The 22,380-nt window shown below is 40.5% G+C and overlaps 1 protein-coding gene across 8 annotated transcripts in view; it reads right to left on the bottom strand.

The window, feature by feature from the left end:
- The window catches only part of ST3GAL3 (ST3 beta-galactoside alpha-2,3-sialyltransferase 3), a 244,633-nt gene that overhangs the window by 108,117 nt on the left and 114,136 nt on the right, over positions 1-22,380 (bottom strand). For 6 of the 8 annotated variants that reach the window (XR_012804050.1, XM_075616099.1, XM_075616098.1 and 3 more), the window contains 2 exons: positions 18,777-18,899; positions 12,664-12,706 (listed from right to left, as the gene is read on the bottom strand). Coding sequence is in view for 7 of the 8 variants with exons in the window: in XM_075616099.1 (XP_075472214.1) it covers positions 12,664-12,706; positions 18,777-18,899 (166 nt within the window). In the remaining variant the exon portion in view is untranslated. The remainder of the gene's footprint in view (positions 1-12,663; positions 12,707-18,776; positions 18,900-22,380) is intronic. The other 2 variants (XM_075616102.1, XM_075616103.1) reach the window with 1 other exon arrangement.

Genomic DNA, 22,380 nt, shown 5'->3' with positions numbered 1-22,380 from the left:
TGTACTAGGAGTTTTGCACGGAAGAAGAGTGAACGGAGTGATGATACAAATATGAAACAATAATGGTGGGGAAAAAAAAGAAAAAGGTGGATTAAAATCAATGCCAAGAAAGAATGAAGAGGAAATATAAAGGGAAAGAAGAAGAAGAAGAAAAATAGAGATTAAGGGAGGGGGTTCTCAACTCCAGTCCTCAAGACCCCTCAACAGGTCAGGTTTTAGGAATATTCCTGCTTCAGCACAGGTGGCTCAATCAGTGGCTAAGTCTTTGATTGAGCAACTGATTGAGCCACCTGTGCTGAAGCAGAGATATCCCTAAAAACTGACCTGTTGGGGGCTCTTGAAGACTGGAGTTGAGAACCCCTGGACTAAGGGAAAGGAATAGACAGACTATGTAGTCAACACCAAATTATTTGGGCACAACGTCATTTCCACGCCGTTATCGTAGTCCTTTCCATTTGCAGCCTTCAAAAGCAGAAAGCCTTCTAATTAATATTTATTTCAATGTCAATATCCCTGCATGTCAGTGCTGAAATTGACGTCATCTTTCAAACCCAACTTTGTTGTGGAAGACTTGCAAAACACCGCCCAATGTTAAGCCTGGCAAAATGATAGTATTCACAAGCATTTCATAAAAAATAAAGTCATCTCTTATTTCCCAAATCAATTCTGAAACCCCAGCAACAAAAATGGCAAGCACCTCTGGAGTCAGTGGGGGGGTCTGTAGCTACAGATGTAGCCAGACTTGTGGTACTCAAGAGCTGCGGCATTACAATGCAAAATGAGGGGGGGGTGAGGTCATTCTTCGGTATGGGACCCCCCACATTGAGAATTCCTGCTGCCGGGGGGGGGGGGGGGGGGGATGAAGGGGGGAAGAGGAACGCCCCAGCAGCATAAACATTAAGTCTAGCTACATCTGTAAAAATAGCATGGTTCAAAACCAAAAGGAACACCCATGGTTCAAATTCTATAGAACAAATAAATTAAGAATGGAGTCGTGGGATTCCATGTGTTAACACAAAGCACAGCTTAGTACCGTCACTTAGTAAGCGTGCGGAGTAAAGCAGAGTTTTGGGAGAAATGACTTCGGGATCCTGGAAATAACTGATATAATATGGCACATTCTTGACAATGGTGTAAGTGTCTTATTGTTACAAGGAAAACAATATTCTGTCACTCAAGTGACTCAGACAGAAGCTACCAGGGGTGGGGTACAGCTGCAAAGTTAATTTGCAGCTCATATGACCCACCAAGCCTGGAGCAGGCTTGGTATACACCTCAGGAATGTGATGCGGCTTCTGTGCCCCATCTCTAGGAACGGACACAAGTCACTGATGATGTCACTGATGATCTCGTTAGGATTTCGACTTGACATTCATAGCCAATCTTAATTTGAGTATTGGAGCAGCATATCCACAAATCTGCCTACTCTTGAGAATTGGTTGAATTTCTGCCGCGGTGAGAAGAAAAAAACCAACGAAATAAAATATGACCCCGTCATTTTGTTTTTAATAACTACATCTTAAGATAATACAATGTATTAAAGGAAGATTTAGCAACTATTACAATCATATTCCATATGGATATGAAACGCCTATTAAAGAGTATTCGCCAATGTCTGACTCTCACACTTCTCTTGCATACCGGGAAAATAATCCTGTGAGGTTTGAGTCTGTATTGGTTTGGTCCGATAAAGGTATGCATCAATACGACCTATTTTTTTTTATTAAAGAATGTAAAAAAAAAAGCTAGATTGATTTATTTCTAATACCTAATTGGTGAGTGCACAAAGTTACTATTTTAGGGATATTTTTTTAACACATGCATATATAAAAAGTGACACGCTGAGTGCTCATTTGCATATCATTACCCAGAATCCCTGGCTGCAGTGAAAGCATTTTATTCCAAGAAATAATGGGGAAAGGCAGGGATGCAGACATCTCTGAGACATGTAAATGTACTCACATGTGGTATTTTTAATATATATATATATACACCTTATTAATGTTTTGCAACTCTTCCACAACACATTCACCTAAGAAATTCACAAAACTAACACTCAAGTTATGTGTAGATAGCAGGCAGGCACTGTGATGGTATTAGGACTGTCACAGTACACTTGAAGAAACCCAAGAGGTTTCGAAAGCGGTGTATACTTTAATTTAATCCACGAAGATCTTTTATATTTGTCCACGTGAAGGTATTACAACCTACAATGCATACCCTTGGGTAAAAAATATAAAAGGAACAAGCCTAGACCAATGTGGCTAAATGAATAAGATGGGGAGGAAATGCCAAGGAGGAGGCAGGCTTTTATATTAGCCAGACGGGACAGATACAACTGTATCCATTGATTGCAACAAGTTTGGGACAGTGTTATGCATTTACATATGTCTGTTGGATTATGTGTGTTTCATTACTACCATACAACGTGCTATATATATATATGATATCTAATATGATCTTAGGAGATATTTATTGAGAGGCTCTAACACACTGTTTTGACTAACAGATGGGCTATTATCCCCTTAGGAGTTCGCTGCTTTTTACTTGGTTTATTTAAAACCTACTCTGAGCTCGTGGCTAACATCGCTTACCACCGTCATTTTAAGCTATACCCGATGTCTTGTGAGTGTATATATGATATGTCAATAAAATATTTTAGTATTCATCTTTTGGCATATGTAGGGAATTTAACATCCCGGATTATACATTTTCCTACCTACCTATGCAATCATTGAGTGCAACAACAGGGATTTCTTTCTGGCCAGTATCTCTCTACTGATATTTTCTGTACCTAAATACCTATATTAGCAAGGTTGGCTTTGTTTTTCCTCTGTGTACTACAGCAGGGGTGCCCAACAGGTCAGGTTTTCAGGCTACCCCTGCTTCTGTATAGGTGTTTCAATTGGTCCCTGCTTCAGCACAGGCAGCTTAATTAGAGCCACCTGTGCTGAAGCTGGGCTATCCTGAAAATCTGACTTGTTGGGGGGGCTAGAGCACCACTGCACTACAGTATAGTGTAAGTGTTGGGTAATGATCCCTTTTTAACCCACCATAACCTTTCTACAGTATGTCTGGTTCTTTAAGAACAATGACACTTTTGACATGTAAAGGCAACAGATTTGGCCTTCCAGCAAAGCAGAGGAAGGGGTTTTGGTGGCAGGAAAGCTGGAAACCAAATGTCTTCTGCTTCCTCCTTACTGTCAGTTCATGCAGAAAGTCACAGACCATGAAAACAGTCTTCTTCTTTACACAGCAGATCCAACATGTTTCATGGTACAATGTGTGTTAGAAGAACAGAGATACACACAGACCACGGTTCCCACATAAATTATCCCCATACCAATAAGCACTGCAGTGTTTACATTGTATGTACAAAGAGGTGGCATTCCAAAGAATTTGCTAAGCATAGTCTTGGGTGATAAAAGATTTGGACTTTCAAAGTAATTTAATCTGTACATCTAGAATTGTATTTAAAGCTGCAGTTAACTTTTTGTTACATTTCCCTTTAATATGTGCATCAATACAATCCACACAATGATGAGTAATTAGCTAAATTGCCGATCAATCTGTTCTCCTGTGATCGATCGGCGAAGATTCGGCTTGGGGATTCACTAAATGGCTGTCTGTGCAGCAGAAGAGGAGCAAAGATGCAAAGTTCTGTGGAGAAGATTATGTGACCAGGCAGTCACTAGATACAATTGGTGCACTGCTAGAGAAGGGGCAGGGCTCAAAAAGGGTTGTGCCAGAGCCTGTTTCAGAAGAGGAAGGGGATGTGACCTTTTAAATAGTTGTTATAGAAACAAAAAATGCTTGTTACAGTATAATATATTAAAAATGTAATTCAGCTGTTTTTTTTTTAATGCTACAAGTATTTTCTCATAGTACAGAACTGATTAAAAAAAAAACACGTTGGATATTGCTTGGTCTGCAGCTACTCCTGTACACTGTGACGTTTTAGCCTTGTACACGCAAGGAAATAAATACTTTTTTGAATGTACAGACTTGCCAAATTTTAGACAAAAGAGAAGTGGTCTGACCATCCTTGTGCTAATAGAGCGCACCTCTAGTATTGTGTCGCAAGTTGTACTTTTATTGGGAGTGGGGGGAAGCAACAGTTTTTATAGAGGAAACACGTGCTTATTCAAATCTTTGATGCTTATTGGAAGTGGAATAAACATGTTCCAGTGCATGCAATCCATGACGCACACACAGGGGATGGCTTGATAAAAGTTGAATAAAGAAACGTTCTATCGTAAAACAATTTAAGTAAACATAGGAAACATAATCCTCACCTCTCCATGCTTCCTCATGCATCTTTTATGAGATTCTCTGGGCCCCGCTCACGTTTCATTAGGTGGTTTTGTGGAGTGGGAGAGGGGGAAGGTGAAATCTTTTCGAATTTGGCAATCAAATATCGCTTTCTGCAGATGTGCTGTTTCTGGGGATGATCAGGTTTCGGGTCTGAGCTAAAACCTGCTGCTTAGTTTCCTGCCATTCACTGCTTTAACTCACACATCTGTCTTATGAAATCCAACCATAAGGCAAAGGGAAATACATTGAATGCCACTCACTAGCCCCTTGCAATAGGGACGATTTTGAAAAGGCAGAGAGAAGATGTTTTTGCTATAGGTTCCCCGAAGAGTCACTGCTATCAGCTGGTGGTGATGGAATGAATTAGTATGAGGCAGACACTAGCGTCATTTTCACCTTGCACTTTTTACTTTGTCAAAGATGGACAACACCGTGATAATGTTAATCACAAGTTGTATATTTTTATCAACTAAACTTTAAACAAAAATGTTTTCTTTTTAGATTTAGAAATCCGCCACACGCTACATTTAACTCAAGCCCCTCATTTTTTCAAACTGAATCTGTATACGCTATATTTCACAATATATAGTACACTATATTTACACACTCCTTAGTTCATACTTTGCGAGTATTCATTTAAGTAAAATATGCAGTTACTGGACTAGTGATGTTTGTGTGTGCTTGTTGTAACAGAAAGAGGGAGAAATCATAGAGGCAGCTTCAATAAATATGACTCGCATGCTTAATATGTGTATTTCCCTTTCACTAACAGATCTGCAACTAAGCTACAGTACTATGAAGAGGAGAAATAAGCATTCTATATATATGTTTAAAATGTATATTTAACCACACGAGAGTCTTTAATTGAAGTGCATGTGTCTGAAGCAAGTCAATCTGGTCTTACATCTAAAAGTGACAGATTTTAATGGGAATTGCTCAGCTTACTTTATTCTGTAAGACTATCCTTTCGTGTCTCTCATTCAGTTTTCCATCCGACATTCCCATAACATTCATGTTTCTTAGAATAAGAATTCCTTCACTTTTATCAGCAAAACAATGAAGTAAGCTTCTAATCCAAGTGCGAGACAGTGTCATTCAATGTAACATGACTGGCTTATGTGCCGCCTTCGTTGGTGAACCCACAAAGATGAGTGATAGCTTAGTTGTAGTTTAGGGACAACAGCAATTCAATAGACGTTGACTCAACATGATATTCTATCATCATAGAGAAACAATGTAACAATGTCACCACCTCATTACTGAGTAAGGAACTGTCTCTCCCTATCAAGTCTAATAAAATGTAAATGTCTTCTAGCAGAAATACAAAGTGGAGCACTATTATCCTGAGAATGTATTCAGTATAAATAGATGACAGTATATCATTAAAAAAATATATATATGAAACACGTGCTGGAGTACAGAACAAAATACAGGCATACCCCGCATTAACGTACGCAATGGGTCCAGAGTATGTATGTAAAGCGAAAATGTACTTAAAGTGAAACACTACCTTTTTCCCACTTATTGATGCATGTACTGTACTGCAATTGTCCTATACGTGCATAACTGATGTAAATAACGCATGTGTAACAGGCTCTATAGTCTCCCCGCTTGCGCACACCTTCGGTACAGGTAGGGAGCTGGTATTGCTGTTCAGGACGTGCTGACAGGGGCATGCGCGAGCTGCGATTTACCTATTGGGCGATATGTCCTTACTCGCGAGTGTCCTTAAAGTGAGTGTCCTTAAAGCCGGGTATGCCTGTAAGGCTTTCAGTAAAAAAAAAACAAAAAAACTAATCCAATTATGCACAGTCAACAGTGTCGTGCAAGGGACTATTCATTAAATAATTGCAGTATTACTGAGCCAAAATACAGAGATTCCCAACAAGCTCTGAGAAACCCCAACCATTACCACATAATATATATATATATATATATATATATATATATATATATATATATATATATATATATATATATATATGCATTTAAGTGTCAAAAGGAGTGCTAGTGGGCGTGGTCACAAGTATACAACAAAAAACAAAAATGCCCAAAGCTACTTCCAATGTGACAAAAATACACAGTGCAATACCTATATATTCTCTTGTAAAAGGGTCATTTAGTTTAACCCTTTGGCCAAAGCGTCTTAAACCTGCTGCCACTTACAAGGCATGACCGTAGCAGGTCCCAACACTCACCTGGGTTCAAATTCTTATTTACCTGTATAATTACGGGAAGAATGATCGCATTGGATCTGTCGTAACCTGGCAAAATGAAACTGACCTGCTAACTAACAAGTTATTTACTTGTATACATTTATCTGTAATTTAAATGTTTGCGCCGCCCCTTGTGTCATGACATCGACTATGGGGACTATATAGCTCAGACCTATGCATCATGGACCATAATGCATCCCTGAGGAAGTTCCCGCAGTGGAACGAAACGCGTAGGGTGGTCCTGTGTTACTCTTGAATGTGTGCTGTGCCTGCTGTTCTCTGCACTACTGAAGCTGTGGCCGTATTGAAGGCTCCTATTGGCTTGTCAACGCGGTGACGTCATCCACCGGGGGAACCCGGAAGTGTGATTCGCCTGTGAGACAGAGGAAAGCGGAGTGCCTGCAGCTGCCATCCATGCTATGGCAACGTGATGTCACAAGACGTCGGGGCCATGCGGGGCGGGGGGGGGGGGGGGGAGGGGCACGAGCCAGAGGGGAGAGGAGAAAGGGGGCGCATGAAAATAAGTTTGCGCACCCCTGCTATAACACATGCATTTTCAACTCAAGACCCTTTGAAAAACCGAATGTGTGGCAATGTATGTTAGGGATTTCTGTTTGTGTGTCCCATTATTTTTATGAACCGGTCTGCATATATTGTACTGTATGTTTCTCGTAATATTTTTTTTGTAACTAAGCACTGTACTATTTTTCTACTCTGCAAGTAGAACTTGATACTGTTTTTGGTGGTGGCAGCTATTTAAGGTTATATTTGTGACGAATTGAGGGGCAGATATTACTCATGTGAGGGAACCTGCAGTGGGGGAAAGTGGGTCAGCTACATAGCTGTGTGTATTAACCCTCATCACAGATACAAGTCACATGTTCACAAGTGTGCCATTCATGACACTTAGGCCATTTATTATTATTAACAAGAGACCAGGTGCACAATGTTTCGTTGGTACACACAACCCCTTCCTTAGTATTTAACCTGAGGAAGGGGTTGTGTGTACCCTAAAAACTTTGTGCACCTGGTCTCTTGTTAATAATAATAAATAGTCTAAGAGACTCTTTTTTCACTTATAGTGTGTGCGTTTGACTTCATTTTTTTTAATTTTTTTTACATATCACAATGGTGGGTGTTGAAGTTACATGGTAAGACAAACCGGCATATTGAGTTGTAAAGAATGTCAAGCTTGCGGAGGTGAATTTGGGGTGCTGTACCATACTCTATATCCTCACAGTCAATAATTGGCATTAGCATCTGCTGTGCAATGTGCTTTCTGACCAATGGGCTTAGGCAGGATGTATTTCTATAAAATACACCCAGTTTGGAATAGATTCTGGATGTCAGTTTGTCAATATGCAAACCAAATGTTAAATTGGAGTCAAGCCACATACCCAAATATTTAAAGCTAGTAACTGAGGCAAGATTAGTGTGAGAGCTGGTTCTAATAAGAAGCTCTGTCATGGGAAGCTTATGTAATTTCGTCTTAGTCCCAAATACCATAGTTACTGTTTTGTCCAGTGTTTAAAAACAATTTGTTTTGGGTGATCCAGTTTTCAACCTTTAAAAAATCAGATTGCAATACATTTTCAAGATCAGAGAGGCTGTGACTGCATGCATATAGGATAGTATTAGCATACATGTGCAGAGAAGTTGTCTTACAAACTTTGGACAGGTTATTTATAAAGACAGAAACAAGTAAGGGCCCGAGAACAGAGCCTTGGGGGAACCAACAGGTAATACCCAAGTGCTTAAAGCTGCAGTTCAGTCAATATCCTGCATGTGTGTTTTTTTAATAAATCAGTTCTGTAGTAAGAAAAAATACTTGTAGCATTTTCTGTTTTTAAAAAAACAACTTTGAAAGACAAATTTTCTTGTATTCTATTTTAACAACCATTTGCTAAGGCACTGCCCCTTCATGTCCTGTCACAAGCGCTGGCACACCCCTTTGTCAGCCCTGCACTCCCTCTAGCACATGTCAGTGCAGGAGTGCTCATGAATATTCATGAGCTTCCACTGAGTGACAGAAGCAGAAGAAAAACATATGCCATCTCTAAAGATCTTGACAAATTTTGCCGATCAATATAGGGAGAACAAATTGACTGGCAGCTATACAGTTCTTTAGGTAATTAGAGATTGCCCACATGAAACTATTGAAGTAAAAAAATTAATAAAAAAAAAAAAAAGACTGAACTGCAGCTTTAAGCGTTGGAGCCAGAGATAGACATATCTTGGGCTCTTCCTGATAAAGAGTTGAACCAGTGGTAAGCTGTAAGCATGTGGTCCAATACCAGAGTACTGGAGCTTGTTTAACATAATAGCATGGTCACCAGTATCAAGAGCTTTGGCAAAATCCAGGACTATTGTACCAGTCAACTCTCCATGTTCCATGTTCCATACCACATTCGATCTCATTGCACATTTTTAAGAGGGTCGTTATTGTGATTGTTCGGAAGGCAGATTGGAATTGACTAAAAAAAATTGACTTCTTATAACAGTTGCTTAGTTGGAAATGAGCACATTTTTCCGTGACTTGGGATAAAAGATGAATATAGATAGGTCTGTAGTTTGAGACAATAGGGGTTATGCACAAAGCAGTGATAAGTGTTTTTAAGTGAGATAAGTGCTTTTTGGCGCAATTTATGGCGCAATTTTTTTAGCAATGACTGTGTTTTGATGATGAAAAGACTTTTAAGCATGATACTGCAGTGTTATCACTGCTTTGTGAATCACACTGCACGCAATATTGAGAAATAAAGGCATTTATCTCACTTCAAAACACTTATCACTGCTTTGTGCATAACCCCCAATGTCTTTGTCACCACTTTTGAAGACAGGGATAACCCAAACGCAGTGGTGCTCCACTCCAGTCCTCATGGGCCACCAACAGCCAGGTTTTAAGGATTTTCCTGCTTCAGTACAGGTGGCTCAATCATTTTGACGGAACCACCAGTGCTGAAGCAGGGAAATCCTCAAAACCTTGCCTGTTGGTAGCCCTTGAGGACTGGAGTTGAGCACCCCTGCTCTAGTGGTTTTCCATCCGTACAGGATCGAGCCGGACGACCATGACTATGGAGGCAATTGGTTTAGCAATGATGGGGCACCAAGACATAGGAACTTAGATTGCAATTGGTCAGGCCCACGTTAAATAGTTTAGCTTTAGGAGCTCCTGCACAATCTCCTCTTCAGACACCGACCTAAATTGAAATTCATGAGTACAGGGAGGAGGTGGTACAGATATAGGAGTGCGCTCAGTCTGGGCTTCCAGATTAAGGTCACGTTTGAATCTTGATAATAAGGAAGTAGCACACCCCACAAAGTATTCATTGAATATGTTGGTAATGGATGAATTATCAGACAAAATTACATCATCAGTTCTGGGTGGCTAAATGGCTCAAAATTTTTATCGATGACCTTGCAGGATTTGATGTGTTTTAATAAAAATCGGTAGAGTAATTTTGCAAGTTTTGCGCCCCCTCCCGCACGCCGCATGGACGCGAACACTGCCTTAAGGCAGTCTGTTCGCTCAGCGTGCGGACGCCTCCGCATAGTCTGCGGTACCATGGCCCCAGCCTAATAGAGGAAGCAGACAGTTCTGGGAGAGAGGTTCCAGCATGGCAGAAGGAGCCTCAGAGAGTAGAGGTGGGGGATATGTTCCCTAAAGTATAGTATAGATCAGGCCCCCTTTAATGGTGTAACAGTTAGAGATAGTGCCCCATCAGCTGGGATCCCATAACATGGCCACAATGAGGAGAGCATGTCCCAGTAATAGGAATGCAGATATGCCTCAGTGGGCAGATGTCTGGGGATCAGCCCCACAAGCAGATCCCTGTACACAGTATACAGTACGCCCTGAGGAAGAGGCAGTTCCAGAACAGGGCAGAAAAGTAACCGTAACATTACAAAGAACAGGCCAGGATCTGAGCTAGGGCCCGTAATAAAAGGTACCTCCAAGACAGTTTTATAACATTTGGCCTGGTCCACAGTATGAAACAACTAAGTGAAGCACATACATTTGCCTCCCACAAGTGTTAAGAGTGGGCACTCAGGGAAGACAAATATCAAGGGAGATAGTGGTACTTCCTTTTCATCCATACCACTATGTCAATCTACATGTAACAGTGACTGCAAAGTTCCTAAGCCTGGGGACATAAATAAAGATTGAAGTTGGTTGTATTATACAAACTACTGGCGCCCATCGTTTCCACCGCCCAGCCGGCCACAGGCAGCACCCTGAGACAAGGTAAATCATCGCCGATGTCAGACACGCGACTACCTCGATGTAACCTCCCTAGGGAGTCGGGATGGGAGGGTTACATGCGTTTATGGAACACCTGGCAATTTGTGAACATTATAGTAACAGGCATCTTGGAAAAAAAACCCCCACACAATGTACTTACTACCAGTTGTAGGTGACAAGCCAACATAATAACACCAAGTTTTATAGCATGCAGAGTGTCTAATAAAAGTGAAGGGAACTGTTCTCTGAATGTGCAAGGGGGGAGCCTTTGTTACAGCGGAGATAAATCATCAAGAATGAGGCAGCATGCATGGCCCTATTTGGCCAACTTCAGGATCCTGTCTGGAACAGTCATGCAATGAGACAATAAAAAAACTCAATCTGAATCAAGTACATTTTTAGACAAGTGGAACGAGAATTAAAGCCGCAAGTCGCAAAGGATTGTCTTGAGAGATTTCCTATTTTCGTAATATGAAAATCACAAGCCAGAAAACAGATGGACAATTACAGAGCAAAGGGGCAGAAAGAGAGACAGGGAGTTCTGTTACAAGCCCAGTGTCATCAGGTCAGAAAAAGGTTCATGCTGGATGTCAACACTTTAGGCTACATGATGACATGATACATCAGCAACAAAGTTCTGTCAGTATTACTGTATCCAGAAGTGTTCATGTAATCAAGACGCATCTTTCACAGAGTTTTCACCACAAGACACAGTACACTTGCTATACCAAAGACCCCGTGCCGGAAAAGTGTGACCTCATCTATATTGCCTTCTATGTGCCAAGATGTGTCACCTGCAAAATTCAGAACGATGTTATTTGTACAAACAAATCAATGTTTAATCTCGGTTTTAATAATAGTACAACAAGCGGTGAACCCAGGATTTTTAGAATAACCTTGATGCTAAAACATGGTAGCTACGTTCCAGATCTACAGTATTGGCCTGAAAATAAGGCTTTATTTTTTTTTTTTTTTAAATAACGTTATTTTGAAAAGTACATATTTGCCTTATAAATGGGCCCGCCCACTTTGTGAGCCAATCAGCCGTCGGATGTATGAGATAGGAGGGTAAAATGGAGGAAGCTCCAACTTGGGGGCCCGAAACAGTCATGTTGCTTGTGGAAGGGAGGTCAAACCAAGACAGAGAGAGACAGAGAGAAAGACAGGAGATAGAAAGAGAGACACAGTGTGTGTCTATAAACAGTGTTCTTTCAAGCTGCTTCTAAAATTAGAGGGTCACCTTATTAACTGGATCGCCCTATAAATCGGGTACAATACGGTACTTTGTGTTGTGGTTGTAGTAGGGTGACCAGACGTTCCAGTTTTTATGCTAATGTCCCGGTTTTGCCGGCACCAGAGGAGCAGGGGATGCAGCTGCAATGTCCTCCAGCCATTAGCTGGCGCTGTGCGACTCATGTAGCTTCTCATCTCCCTGGCTGCAGAGTGCTGTTAATGGGAAAGTAAGCGAAAGTATGTGTCTCTCGAGAGACCCACATCTGAGGGGGACACACACGTGTGTGTGTGTGTCTCTCGTGTGTGTGTCTCTCGTGTGTGTGTGTGTCTCGTGTGTGTGTGTCTCGTGTGTGTGTGTGTGTCTCGTGTGTGTGTGTCTCTCGTTTGCGTGTGTGTCTCGTGTGTGTGTCTCTCGTGTGTGTGTATGTGTGTGTGTGTGTGTGTGTGTGTGTGTGTGTGTGTCTCTCTGGACACTCGACTTGACTGTGTTAGACAATCAGAATTAAAACAAAAACACTACATTCCAAATAAAATGATATATAATGAAGCAAAAAAAATTAAGATGCGGGAGTAACGGTAATAACATCTTTTAGAATTTCACATGATTTACTTCCTAGACACTGGAAGAAAAGGTAGACTGGACATAATCCTACTTACAGCTTTGAGTCCAATTTAAGCAGAAAGCCCAGGCGATCATATTCTGAAAGATAAAAGGGGGAATATGTTTTAGTAATAGCCACCTGAACACACTTTTCCTTCCTATTTTAAAAATACATACATTGACAGTCAGGAGGTTGCGCCTCTAACACAGTAAATAATCCAAAACAGACTAGAAAAAAATATATCATTTAAAAAATACCAAAAGTCATCTCACTTGACTATTTACCATGACTATTGCTGTATTTGTTTTATGATTGACTTTTTTTTTGGGGAGCACATTTAGCGTAGTGATACTCAAAACTCTCCCTGAGTTTGAGAACAACTCCGCCCCAGGTTTTAGAAACAGGCAATGCATTTAGAAACACCTTTAAATGCCATATTTATTCATGAATGGGATATTTCCTTGTGTTCAAATGACCTGGTCTGGATCAGTGCCATGCGAAGAGGTTTGGGAACCACAAAAATCATCATTCAAAATTAATCCAGGTTCTCCTACACAGGGCAAAATGTGTTCATTTGTCCTTAAGTTTGTGGGAAACATGGTTCCTAAATGTTTACTTAAAGATAACATTACCCATCATTCACTTAATGTAGCTTTGAATGTTTCACATGAAGGCTAATAATAGGCACATGAATGTGTATATGAAATCGAATGCCCAAACTTCCTGAGCCCCACGACCTGAGAAGCTGGAGGGATTATTACAGAGATATACATAGAGCGGAGACCCAATAAGCAAAACTGAAATGTTGAACCCAAACCAGTCAGTGATACCGTGGGAAGTAGGTTCTGACAGAACTTTAGAATTAGACTGAGCGTTGCAAATGTAATAACTTTGTAACTGTTTACACGATCAATCTTTAAATATACTGTGCTGGGAACTAATTATAATGTCAAATATATGTTGTATTTAGGAGGGGCAGCAGTAGCTGCTATACATGTCCTAAGGATCTGCATAAAGAACCAGCATTGCCATGATCCAGAGAGGAGTTTTTATTACATACATGAGGTTCTGAAAACTTGAAAGCCACCTGGCAGAGTAAGTACCGTAGCACATCTTCTGGAAAGTTATCACTTGCTGCTGCATGGTTGAATCTACATGGATTCAGAAAATGCAGAAATATATTCATTCTATACCAGGGGTGGCCAAACGCCGCCATCAAGAGCCACCAACCGGTCAGGTTTAGGGATATCCCAGGTGGCTCAATATTACCTCTGCAATGACGATAGTGTAATATCGTTAAGTATTAATGCAATTAAAAGAATGGTAAGGACATGCACTCTCATATTAGTTTCTTGTTAGTCTTGTAAAGATGTAAAATCAAAAAAATAATGTTATAGACCAATTTTGCTTGACTTTATCATAGAATAGCAATTCAGAGATCAAAAACTATTTTTTTTTAATTTTTTACAGCTACAGATTCTACATAGCAAGGCCTTTACCTCACTAACTGATATGTAATTTAACTCCTCATGGTAACCCCAATTGATTTAAAGCAGTGCTTTTCAACTCATTTTCCTTGGGGCCGGAATAGAAAAATGTACATGTAGAAGGGCCAGAAGTGTATCCCAGCGTAATTTTATATATTCTATAACTGCTAACAATAGGCTATGGAAATGTCTAATATAGTTGTATCACCTTAGCTTTTTAGTGAGATGCAGTACCAAAGAAATGCACTTTGCTGCCCAAGGAGCTGAAATTAAATTAGGAGTAGACAGTCCAAAGGCCACTCCAAGGCTCGTCAGAGGCCAGATTTGTCTCACGAGCCGCATACTTAATCAGAATAGATGGCTACACCTGGTAGGAACAGGTCAGAACCTTTCCTGGTTATAATACAACACGCCTGCTCCTTTATCAAAGCTAAATCAGGTACTAGTTAAACAATCCCAACACCCCATACCAACAACACTAAAACCAACATATACATTAGCCTCCTCTTGTTAACCCCTTTAGTGCTGCTTAGGACTGGTTATAGAACATTGCAGACGGATCTATCAATTAAGTGGTCCATGTAGTTCCTGATAAATCAAGGGGGAAAACAACCCGTTCATTTATATGTGCAAAAAGGAGCCGTGCGAAGCTGTGATAGCAAACCCAACAGGAGCTCAAAAAATCGTACTTAAAATGGAAGGCCATTGGAAAATCATGGGTGAGGGAAATCTTAGGTCAGTTCTGAGCCCGTCAGGTAGGTTGACGGGATATGAAAACTGTTAACATGCTGAATAAGAATGTACTGAACTGTGGAGCGTTAGATTTTTTTTTTTAACTTGTTAAAATAAAGAGGGGATTTAGATTATAGACACAAAACAGTCAAGCACGTTGTGAAATACAATGGATATGTGGTCGGTGCCAAGGGAAATGGTAACACCGCAAAGGGCCCAGCAAGTACAGTCGTCTCTAACAGAAACCCAGCTGTTCAGCAGCCAGTATTTAGTCTTCTGCTTGTACATTTCTGCTAAACTGGGACCACCCAAAACGAGGACTTGCAACTTTACAAGTACCCGGCCAGGATTCATGCTTCACAAGGATAAAACAAAAATGCACAATTTATTTATAATTGCTCTCCCACTTAATAGGTACCAAATACATCTGTGATGTGGCCTTAGGGACATTTTTGTAATACAATAATTTTTTATATTGTTTAAAGATGTAAAAGATTTCCTCAGGTAACACGCACATACAATTGCTTCTCGGTACACTTTACACGGGATAATATGACAATGCTTCAAAGAGTCACAGACATAACATTCTAGCTTTACTATGACTCATAGCTCTGTCACTAATGAGATCGTTATATATCTTGCTCATAAAAGAACTGCTGAAACATTTAAGCAAACACTAGATTAGTGCGTTTGGGATGATTGCACTAATCCGGCAAATTACAAACGCTTTACCGTCTCCGCCTCCGCCTCAGCATCTCCTTAACCCAGGGCTTCTCAACTCCATTCCTCAAGACCCCCCCAACAGGTCAGGTTTTGAGGATATCCCTGCTTCAGCATAGGTGGCTCAATCAGTGTCTCAGTATTTGACTGAGCCACCTGTGCTGAAGCAGGGATATCCTTAAAACCTGATCTGTTGGGGGTCTTGAGGACTGGAGTTGAGAACACCTGCTTAACCCCTTCAAGCCTGAATGGATAACCCCATCACTGCCAGGAGGGCAAGCAACGCACTGAAGCTGTAATGATGCAATGTAATGCTCGTACATCATGTGATATACATGCGCAGTCTGATCATCTCAGATTGTACAATCACATAGATTAAATAAGCAATGTAGCGGCCCAATGTAAATATTAACACGGGGTAACACATGATTTGTGGATTTAACCATGCATAAAACATACTATTTGTAAGTAGATTATAGCTAATTATTTGTAGAAGCAGTATGAGCCTCAAACAGCAGGTTGTTATCCCTATTTTTTTAAGGACTTTCTTGTTATATCAATGAAATACATTCCAGAAAAGGCATGTCATCATCTGAATTTGTAGACATCGAAAGGTGAAGAAATCACATTTAAAGAAAAAGCACTGCAGCTGGAATAGGAACATGTTTGCTGCGGTCACTAACAGTCGCTACATAGCTCAAGTGACCATGATAGACAAAGCTGCCAAACACGCCTTTCACCATTGTCCACAGGACTAGCCATCTAGCATGAACTTTGATGGGGACCAACCCACATTTTTCATAAGCTCTATTATGGACAGATTCGATTTGGAACACAGGAAGTAGTGAGATAGGTAAAGCTAGGAAAGGCAATAAAACCTCACTAAACATGTGATCTATTACTTTTATTGATCAATAACATTGTAGTGTGTCACTTAAAACATATACAATCCTCTTTGTGAGCCCATATCTAAGGTTACAAATACAGTAATCAATAGTTATTAAGTAATAGTGATGTAAGGATGCATTTCATGGATTATCATTTAAATTGCATCACATTTATAAACATGTATTGAGTCACATCTTTTTGACAATAATACAGGGAGAATGACAGTTGACATTAATTTTGTACCAATCAAAAAATATATGTTCCTTATTCAATGTATTAATTTATTGTATAAATAAGTAATGTGAATACAAAAAAAAAAAATTTCAAATGTAACAAATGACCATCATATTACATTAGGATTAATGTTAAATAAGTATTTTATAATTTAAAACACATTTTAATATACAGAAAAAGAAAGGAGTTGTAAGGAGTGTCTACACATAATTCCAGCCTTTCAGAGAGACATAAATTATGAGGACTGATCTGGCAAGCATGTTTTTGCAATTCATCAAATTAATTTGTCTTAGCAACAACTCATTTTTTTGAATGATTCCATTGTTTAACTGTTTTTGTTACATAGAGCTACTTGTAAAAAAAAAATACCTTCTGGTAAAATTGTTCAAGGTATAGTGAGTGGTTTTATGGGGAAAACTGGCTTTTCATACCAACACTCCATAGTTGTAAACCAATTCTAAATAGGAATGTAATATATCCTTGTTAACACTTTTTATTTTTGTTGCAGAAGTGAAAGAGTGAAACGAGTGCTGCATGGAATATTGTGTTTATCGGTATATTTGAGTTTCATGGAAGTGATGGTGTGTTGTAGGTTGTGATACTTTTTCATGGACCAACTTGATGATTCTTGATAGATTTCGTTATACACAATCTTTTTAGAAGTCCTTTTCTACATATGTACTTTAGAGAGTAGGAGCTCACATATATTGATATCCATGAAGAACTCCAAAGCTCATCAATGAAACTATAAAACAATCTACAATATTCCTACATTCCTCCAAGAACAAATCACCGTAGGCATTGGGAAAGCCAAAATATACACGTGAAACATATTCTGTTAAAGTAGAATTGAAATGGGGAAAAGTGGCAACTATTCACATTACCAATGAGAAGACTCAAGAAGTTTGAATAGTAAAAGTAAGGTAATAATTTGGATTGGATTTAACCTATGGCAGGGATGAAACTATATATTAAATGCTGTTGAGGGCCATTGTTGAAAGTTCCTTTTGGTACCCAAATAATCAAGATTACACTTCCCTAATTATCTCACTCCTAATTTATGGTGCGTCTGAATGATAGAATGGCGTGGAATTTACAATTTGTCTCAATGTAAAACCAATTGAAATGTTCATATATTAAGAAATACTCCTAATATAAATCAATTGGGGAAAGCCTGAATCTTATATTGTCCCATACATCACTCCTTTGTGAGCTGTATCCTGTGAACCTTGGACACCCAGTGTACATACCCCACACATAGAAACAGTAAAAGCAAGAGTCTAACTAACTGGACAACATTACAAATAAAGACAGCCATTCTGTCACTGATGGGACCCGATTAGGGATTCCGGTTTTCAGCGGCTACATTTTTTGTAAAATCAGAGCTTATTTTTTTTATTTTTTTAATACAGTGTTTTCATTTTATTAAAAAGTGTTTATCAGTGTTACGTTGCCTTGGTCTCTAACAGTACTCGTCACTGGGACTCAAGAGGTGGAACTCAATGGGATAAAATGGTTAGTTTCTGTTTTTTTATAGGATTTAACTGGAAGTGCAAGTTGATAAGTCCAGTGCCTGATTACACACTAGGTCCATGCCTAGGAGCCTCCAAAGTTAGGAAGTCACGGCCACTGTCTGACATGCTCTCCCTCCTCCTGTAGGCGCCGGGATTCAACTCCCACCTGACCAGAGGAGGGAGCTGCAGAGTCCTGAACCTGACCCAAGGTAAGGTGTGTGAGTATGTGTAAGAGGGGGGCGTGTCTAATGTTCTCCGGCTTGGCCCTCCTCCTGCAGCGTCGTGTTGTCATGGTGACCAAACATCAAATGACATCGCAATGTCACATGGTGATGTGTTGCCATGACAAGAAAACATCACATGACACCATAACATCATGACGCTGCAAGAGGAGTGCCGTCTCAAGGAAAGGCCCCCTAAAGTCTTTGACCCTCTGGGGCTCCAAGGCACAATCTGCCACTGGATCAGTCGTGGTGTTTTTCAGTTAAAACCTAAACCGGAATCCCTAAACATGATCAAACTTATAAATCGAGAACAAGTGCATATTTCTAACTATATTTTAATAAATGTTTTAAACCTCAAACACTACCTACTTAGAAACGATGGCGCTGGTGCGAGCCCCGGTTCTTTGGGTTCTTTCTGGATTCTGTCAGCAGCAATATGCGATGGGGCAGCTGAGGGTAGGGCCAGGATCCCCGTTTTTCTCTCTCTCCGTCCTGTTCAACAAGGAAATCTTTCCCTCAGTAATGCAAAGACCAGGCTTATTAAAGGGTAGCGTTAGAAAGGAAGCAAAAGGTAGAGCACCGGCATTGCCTGACAGGGAGGTGTGTGTTGCACAGTTTGTGCTCCTAGCGAGCTCAGTGCCTATGCCCTTCAGTGAAATATAAATATAAAGCCTGGGTACACTAGGTAAGAAAACCTAGGCCCATTTTTATGAGACGGTGCTATTTCAGAAGACACTTTCTAGCTTCAGGAGACAGATGACCGCTCATTAAAGTGAACAGGCCATACAAAGTCTTCCAGCTCCAGGAGACATCTTTTGGAATAGCATCTCTCTGTCAATGTGGACTTCAAGCTTGCAAATGGGTCAACAACGCATTACACATCTCTGATAGCAAAGGAGATTCACTTTTTTGCTGCCACCTCTGGCCTGAAAGTAAAAGTGTTAAAGCAGCAATACAGGTTTCATTTTTATTTTTTTAAGACAGGGTTGAAGCAGGGTGTCCCCTGAGATGAACAGTGTTAATTTCAGCTCCAGGGACCCCATGCTTCCACAGATACTTTCCTCTGTAGCGGTGCCGGTATATCTGTGGAGTTAAAATGCCCCAGTCACGTGGGCCAATAGGAAGCTACACCAGATTACGTCACGGCTGCCTATCGGCCTGCGGGACATTTAAAAGCAGCCATTATGTTAGGCACACAGTTCCCTGGCTGCATAGATACCGGCACCCTTTACAGAGGTAAGTATCTCTGTAAACAGAGGGTCCCCGAAACTGAAATTAACAGAGCAGTTCCAGAGACCCCTGCTTCAACCATGTAATAAAAAATGAAACGTATTCCTGCTTTAAGATGATATCCAACATTGCAACATATATGGGAGTTTACAATGACATGAGAATGCACTACCAATTCACTTCTTAAACATACACAAAATGTGGTATATAAGTGAAGGTGCATCCCGGAGGTCCCATACAGTGTATATTATGGTACGAGTATGAGCAAACTATTTATTTAGCAAATATTTTATCAGGAAAAAATACACTGGAGCGTTACCTCTTGTTTTCTAGTACATGTCCTGAGGCACGAAGGCATTAACGTCAGGCGCCAAGAAGCACAACCAGATAGCACAGAATGCATAACAGATGTTTCATTAGGTCTGGTGAGGGGTCTCCTACTACACATCACTTTCCCAACGTCTGCCTTACTTTCAATCTAGGAAACATTGAAAACTATAGCACTCATAGAAGATTTAAAAAGTGATTTGGGGGGCGGGGGGCTGGCGCAGGGGAAATACAATCATGGTAGTTGGGGGGAAAAAATTAAAAAATTATTGTTATTGTGATTTCTCTAAAATGGAAAACTATTGGCGTACATGTCAATTCTGTGCATGATTGAGCTAAAGAGGGAACAATAGGGGCATTTTTATTTTTTCTCCCAGTGTCAAATAGTAGCACTGAGGAAGAGAGCATATTTATGCTATTCCAGCAGAAGCCTGAGAAATAAGTGCAATAGTCTCTCTCCTTTTTTTTTTTAATCCACCAGAATAGTTGCCCCCCGCCCCTAATATATATATATATTTAAATTATTATTATGGCACATCTTAAAACACACCTCTTTAATGAAGCATTTGGGTATCTCTGTTGCCCGATACTATACATTTCATATGCGTTTACCATGGCCCTTTGCAGACACACTTACCAGAACACTCTCCTACTGTCTCTGTAAGTTCTCTCCGCTTACCACTTAGATTGTAAGCTCTTCAGGACAAGGACTCCTTATCCTAATGTCTATATTGAAGCGCTTAGTCCTATTATGTCACATGTCGCACGCGCACACACACAAACACACACAAATGGAAAATAACCCAAAGAGAGAACTCTGGAATACTTGTAGTTTTCAAAATAGAAAAAATATAATTTTATGTTCCACAAAATGTATAATAAATAAACAGATATAAAGACAGCTTAAAAACAAACATTTCCCCTATGGTACACCCATAAATATACAATCCCGTATGGTAAGGTAACTGTAGAGCCTGTCCCTGAATCCCTAAACACACTGCCACAGAGATATACTGATTGAGAGAAGCACTGGACAAAGTCTCTACAAATGCAGAAAGGATCACCTAAATGAGGGACAGAACAGATGGCAAATAAGTTATATGAGCAGGGGCTGGTGCAAAAGACACATCGAATATACAGCTCCTGTTCAACAAGTATTCCAGAGCGGTCTCTTTGCGTTTTTTCTTTTTACATTCATAACTTACACATCAGCGCCGCTAGTAATACTACTTACAGCAGGGGTGCGCAAATTTCCCCACTGCGCCCCCCCCCTTACCTTGTCTTCGGCGTCATTAGGGTCACATGACGCTATGTTGCCATGGAAATGTGACGTCACGTGATGCCGTGTTGCCGAAGACAAGGTAAGGGAAGTTGCAGAGGCCTCATGCGATCCCCTGGCGTTTAATTTGACCCCTGACTTACAGTATCGTTTTTACATTTTGTCATAGTGGTAACAGGGCCTTGCATACGATGGGACTTCGGAGCAGTACCCATATTTTTGTGATATATACGGTAGCAAACAAAATGATTAGCGCTTGTCAGGATATACCCAGTGATAACAAAAAATCAATAAGTGAGCGATACAAAATGAAGAGAGTGTGCAGGTGAAAATCCACACACACACACACACACACACACACACACACACACACACACACACACACACACACACACACACACACACACACACACACACACACACACACACACACACACACACACACACACACACACACACACACATAAATCGTAGTTTAGACCAGCGGTGCGCAAACTGAGGGGCAGGAGATTTGTCGGGGGGGGGGGGGGGAGCACGGGCGGTTACAGAGTTCCCGTGCTCCTCCCCAAGGCATTTAAATTAATGGCGGGGATCGCGTGAGGCCTCTGCAACACTAAAACTTACCGGGATTCAGATGCGTCTCCATGGCAATGCGGCATCAAATGACGCCGTGGGGTCATGTGACGTCACCAGCGTCAAATGGTGCCGCGGGGGTCATTTGACACTGCTGCCAGGTAGGAGAGGGGGCGCGAGACCGGGGGAGGCGCCGCATCAAAAGTTTGCGCTCCCCTGCTTTAGACAAAAAGAAATAGTGCAGTGTGATTGACAATTCAAATACAGTAAGGGAATGCAACTACTATAAAAAAAAGTCCATGTTATAAACAAAGTTCAAATCAATATATTGATAAAGGATATATATAGTGCTGTGATAGATCTGCAGCTTCTTGAGGGATGGACCACATACATGATAATCTATTTAGAAAAAAGAGGCACGTGCCACATGGCCTAAATCTGTGTTGACATTTAATATCACTGTGCCAATTCTGATACCTTTTATGCGATATTAAATGTCAACACAGATTTAGGCCATGTGGCACGTGCCTCTCTTCTTTTTCTAAATAAATTATACACACACAC

Source organism: Ascaphus truei, chromosome 10, assembly GCF_040206685.1.
Source record: "Ascaphus truei isolate aAscTru1 chromosome 10, aAscTru1.hap1, whole genome shotgun sequence".
Lineage (NCBI taxonomy): Eukaryota > Metazoa > Chordata > Amphibia > Anura > Ascaphidae > Ascaphus > Ascaphus truei.
The sequence above is the reverse complement of the archived record's forward strand: the minus strand, read 5'-3'. Positions and strand labels throughout refer to the sequence as shown.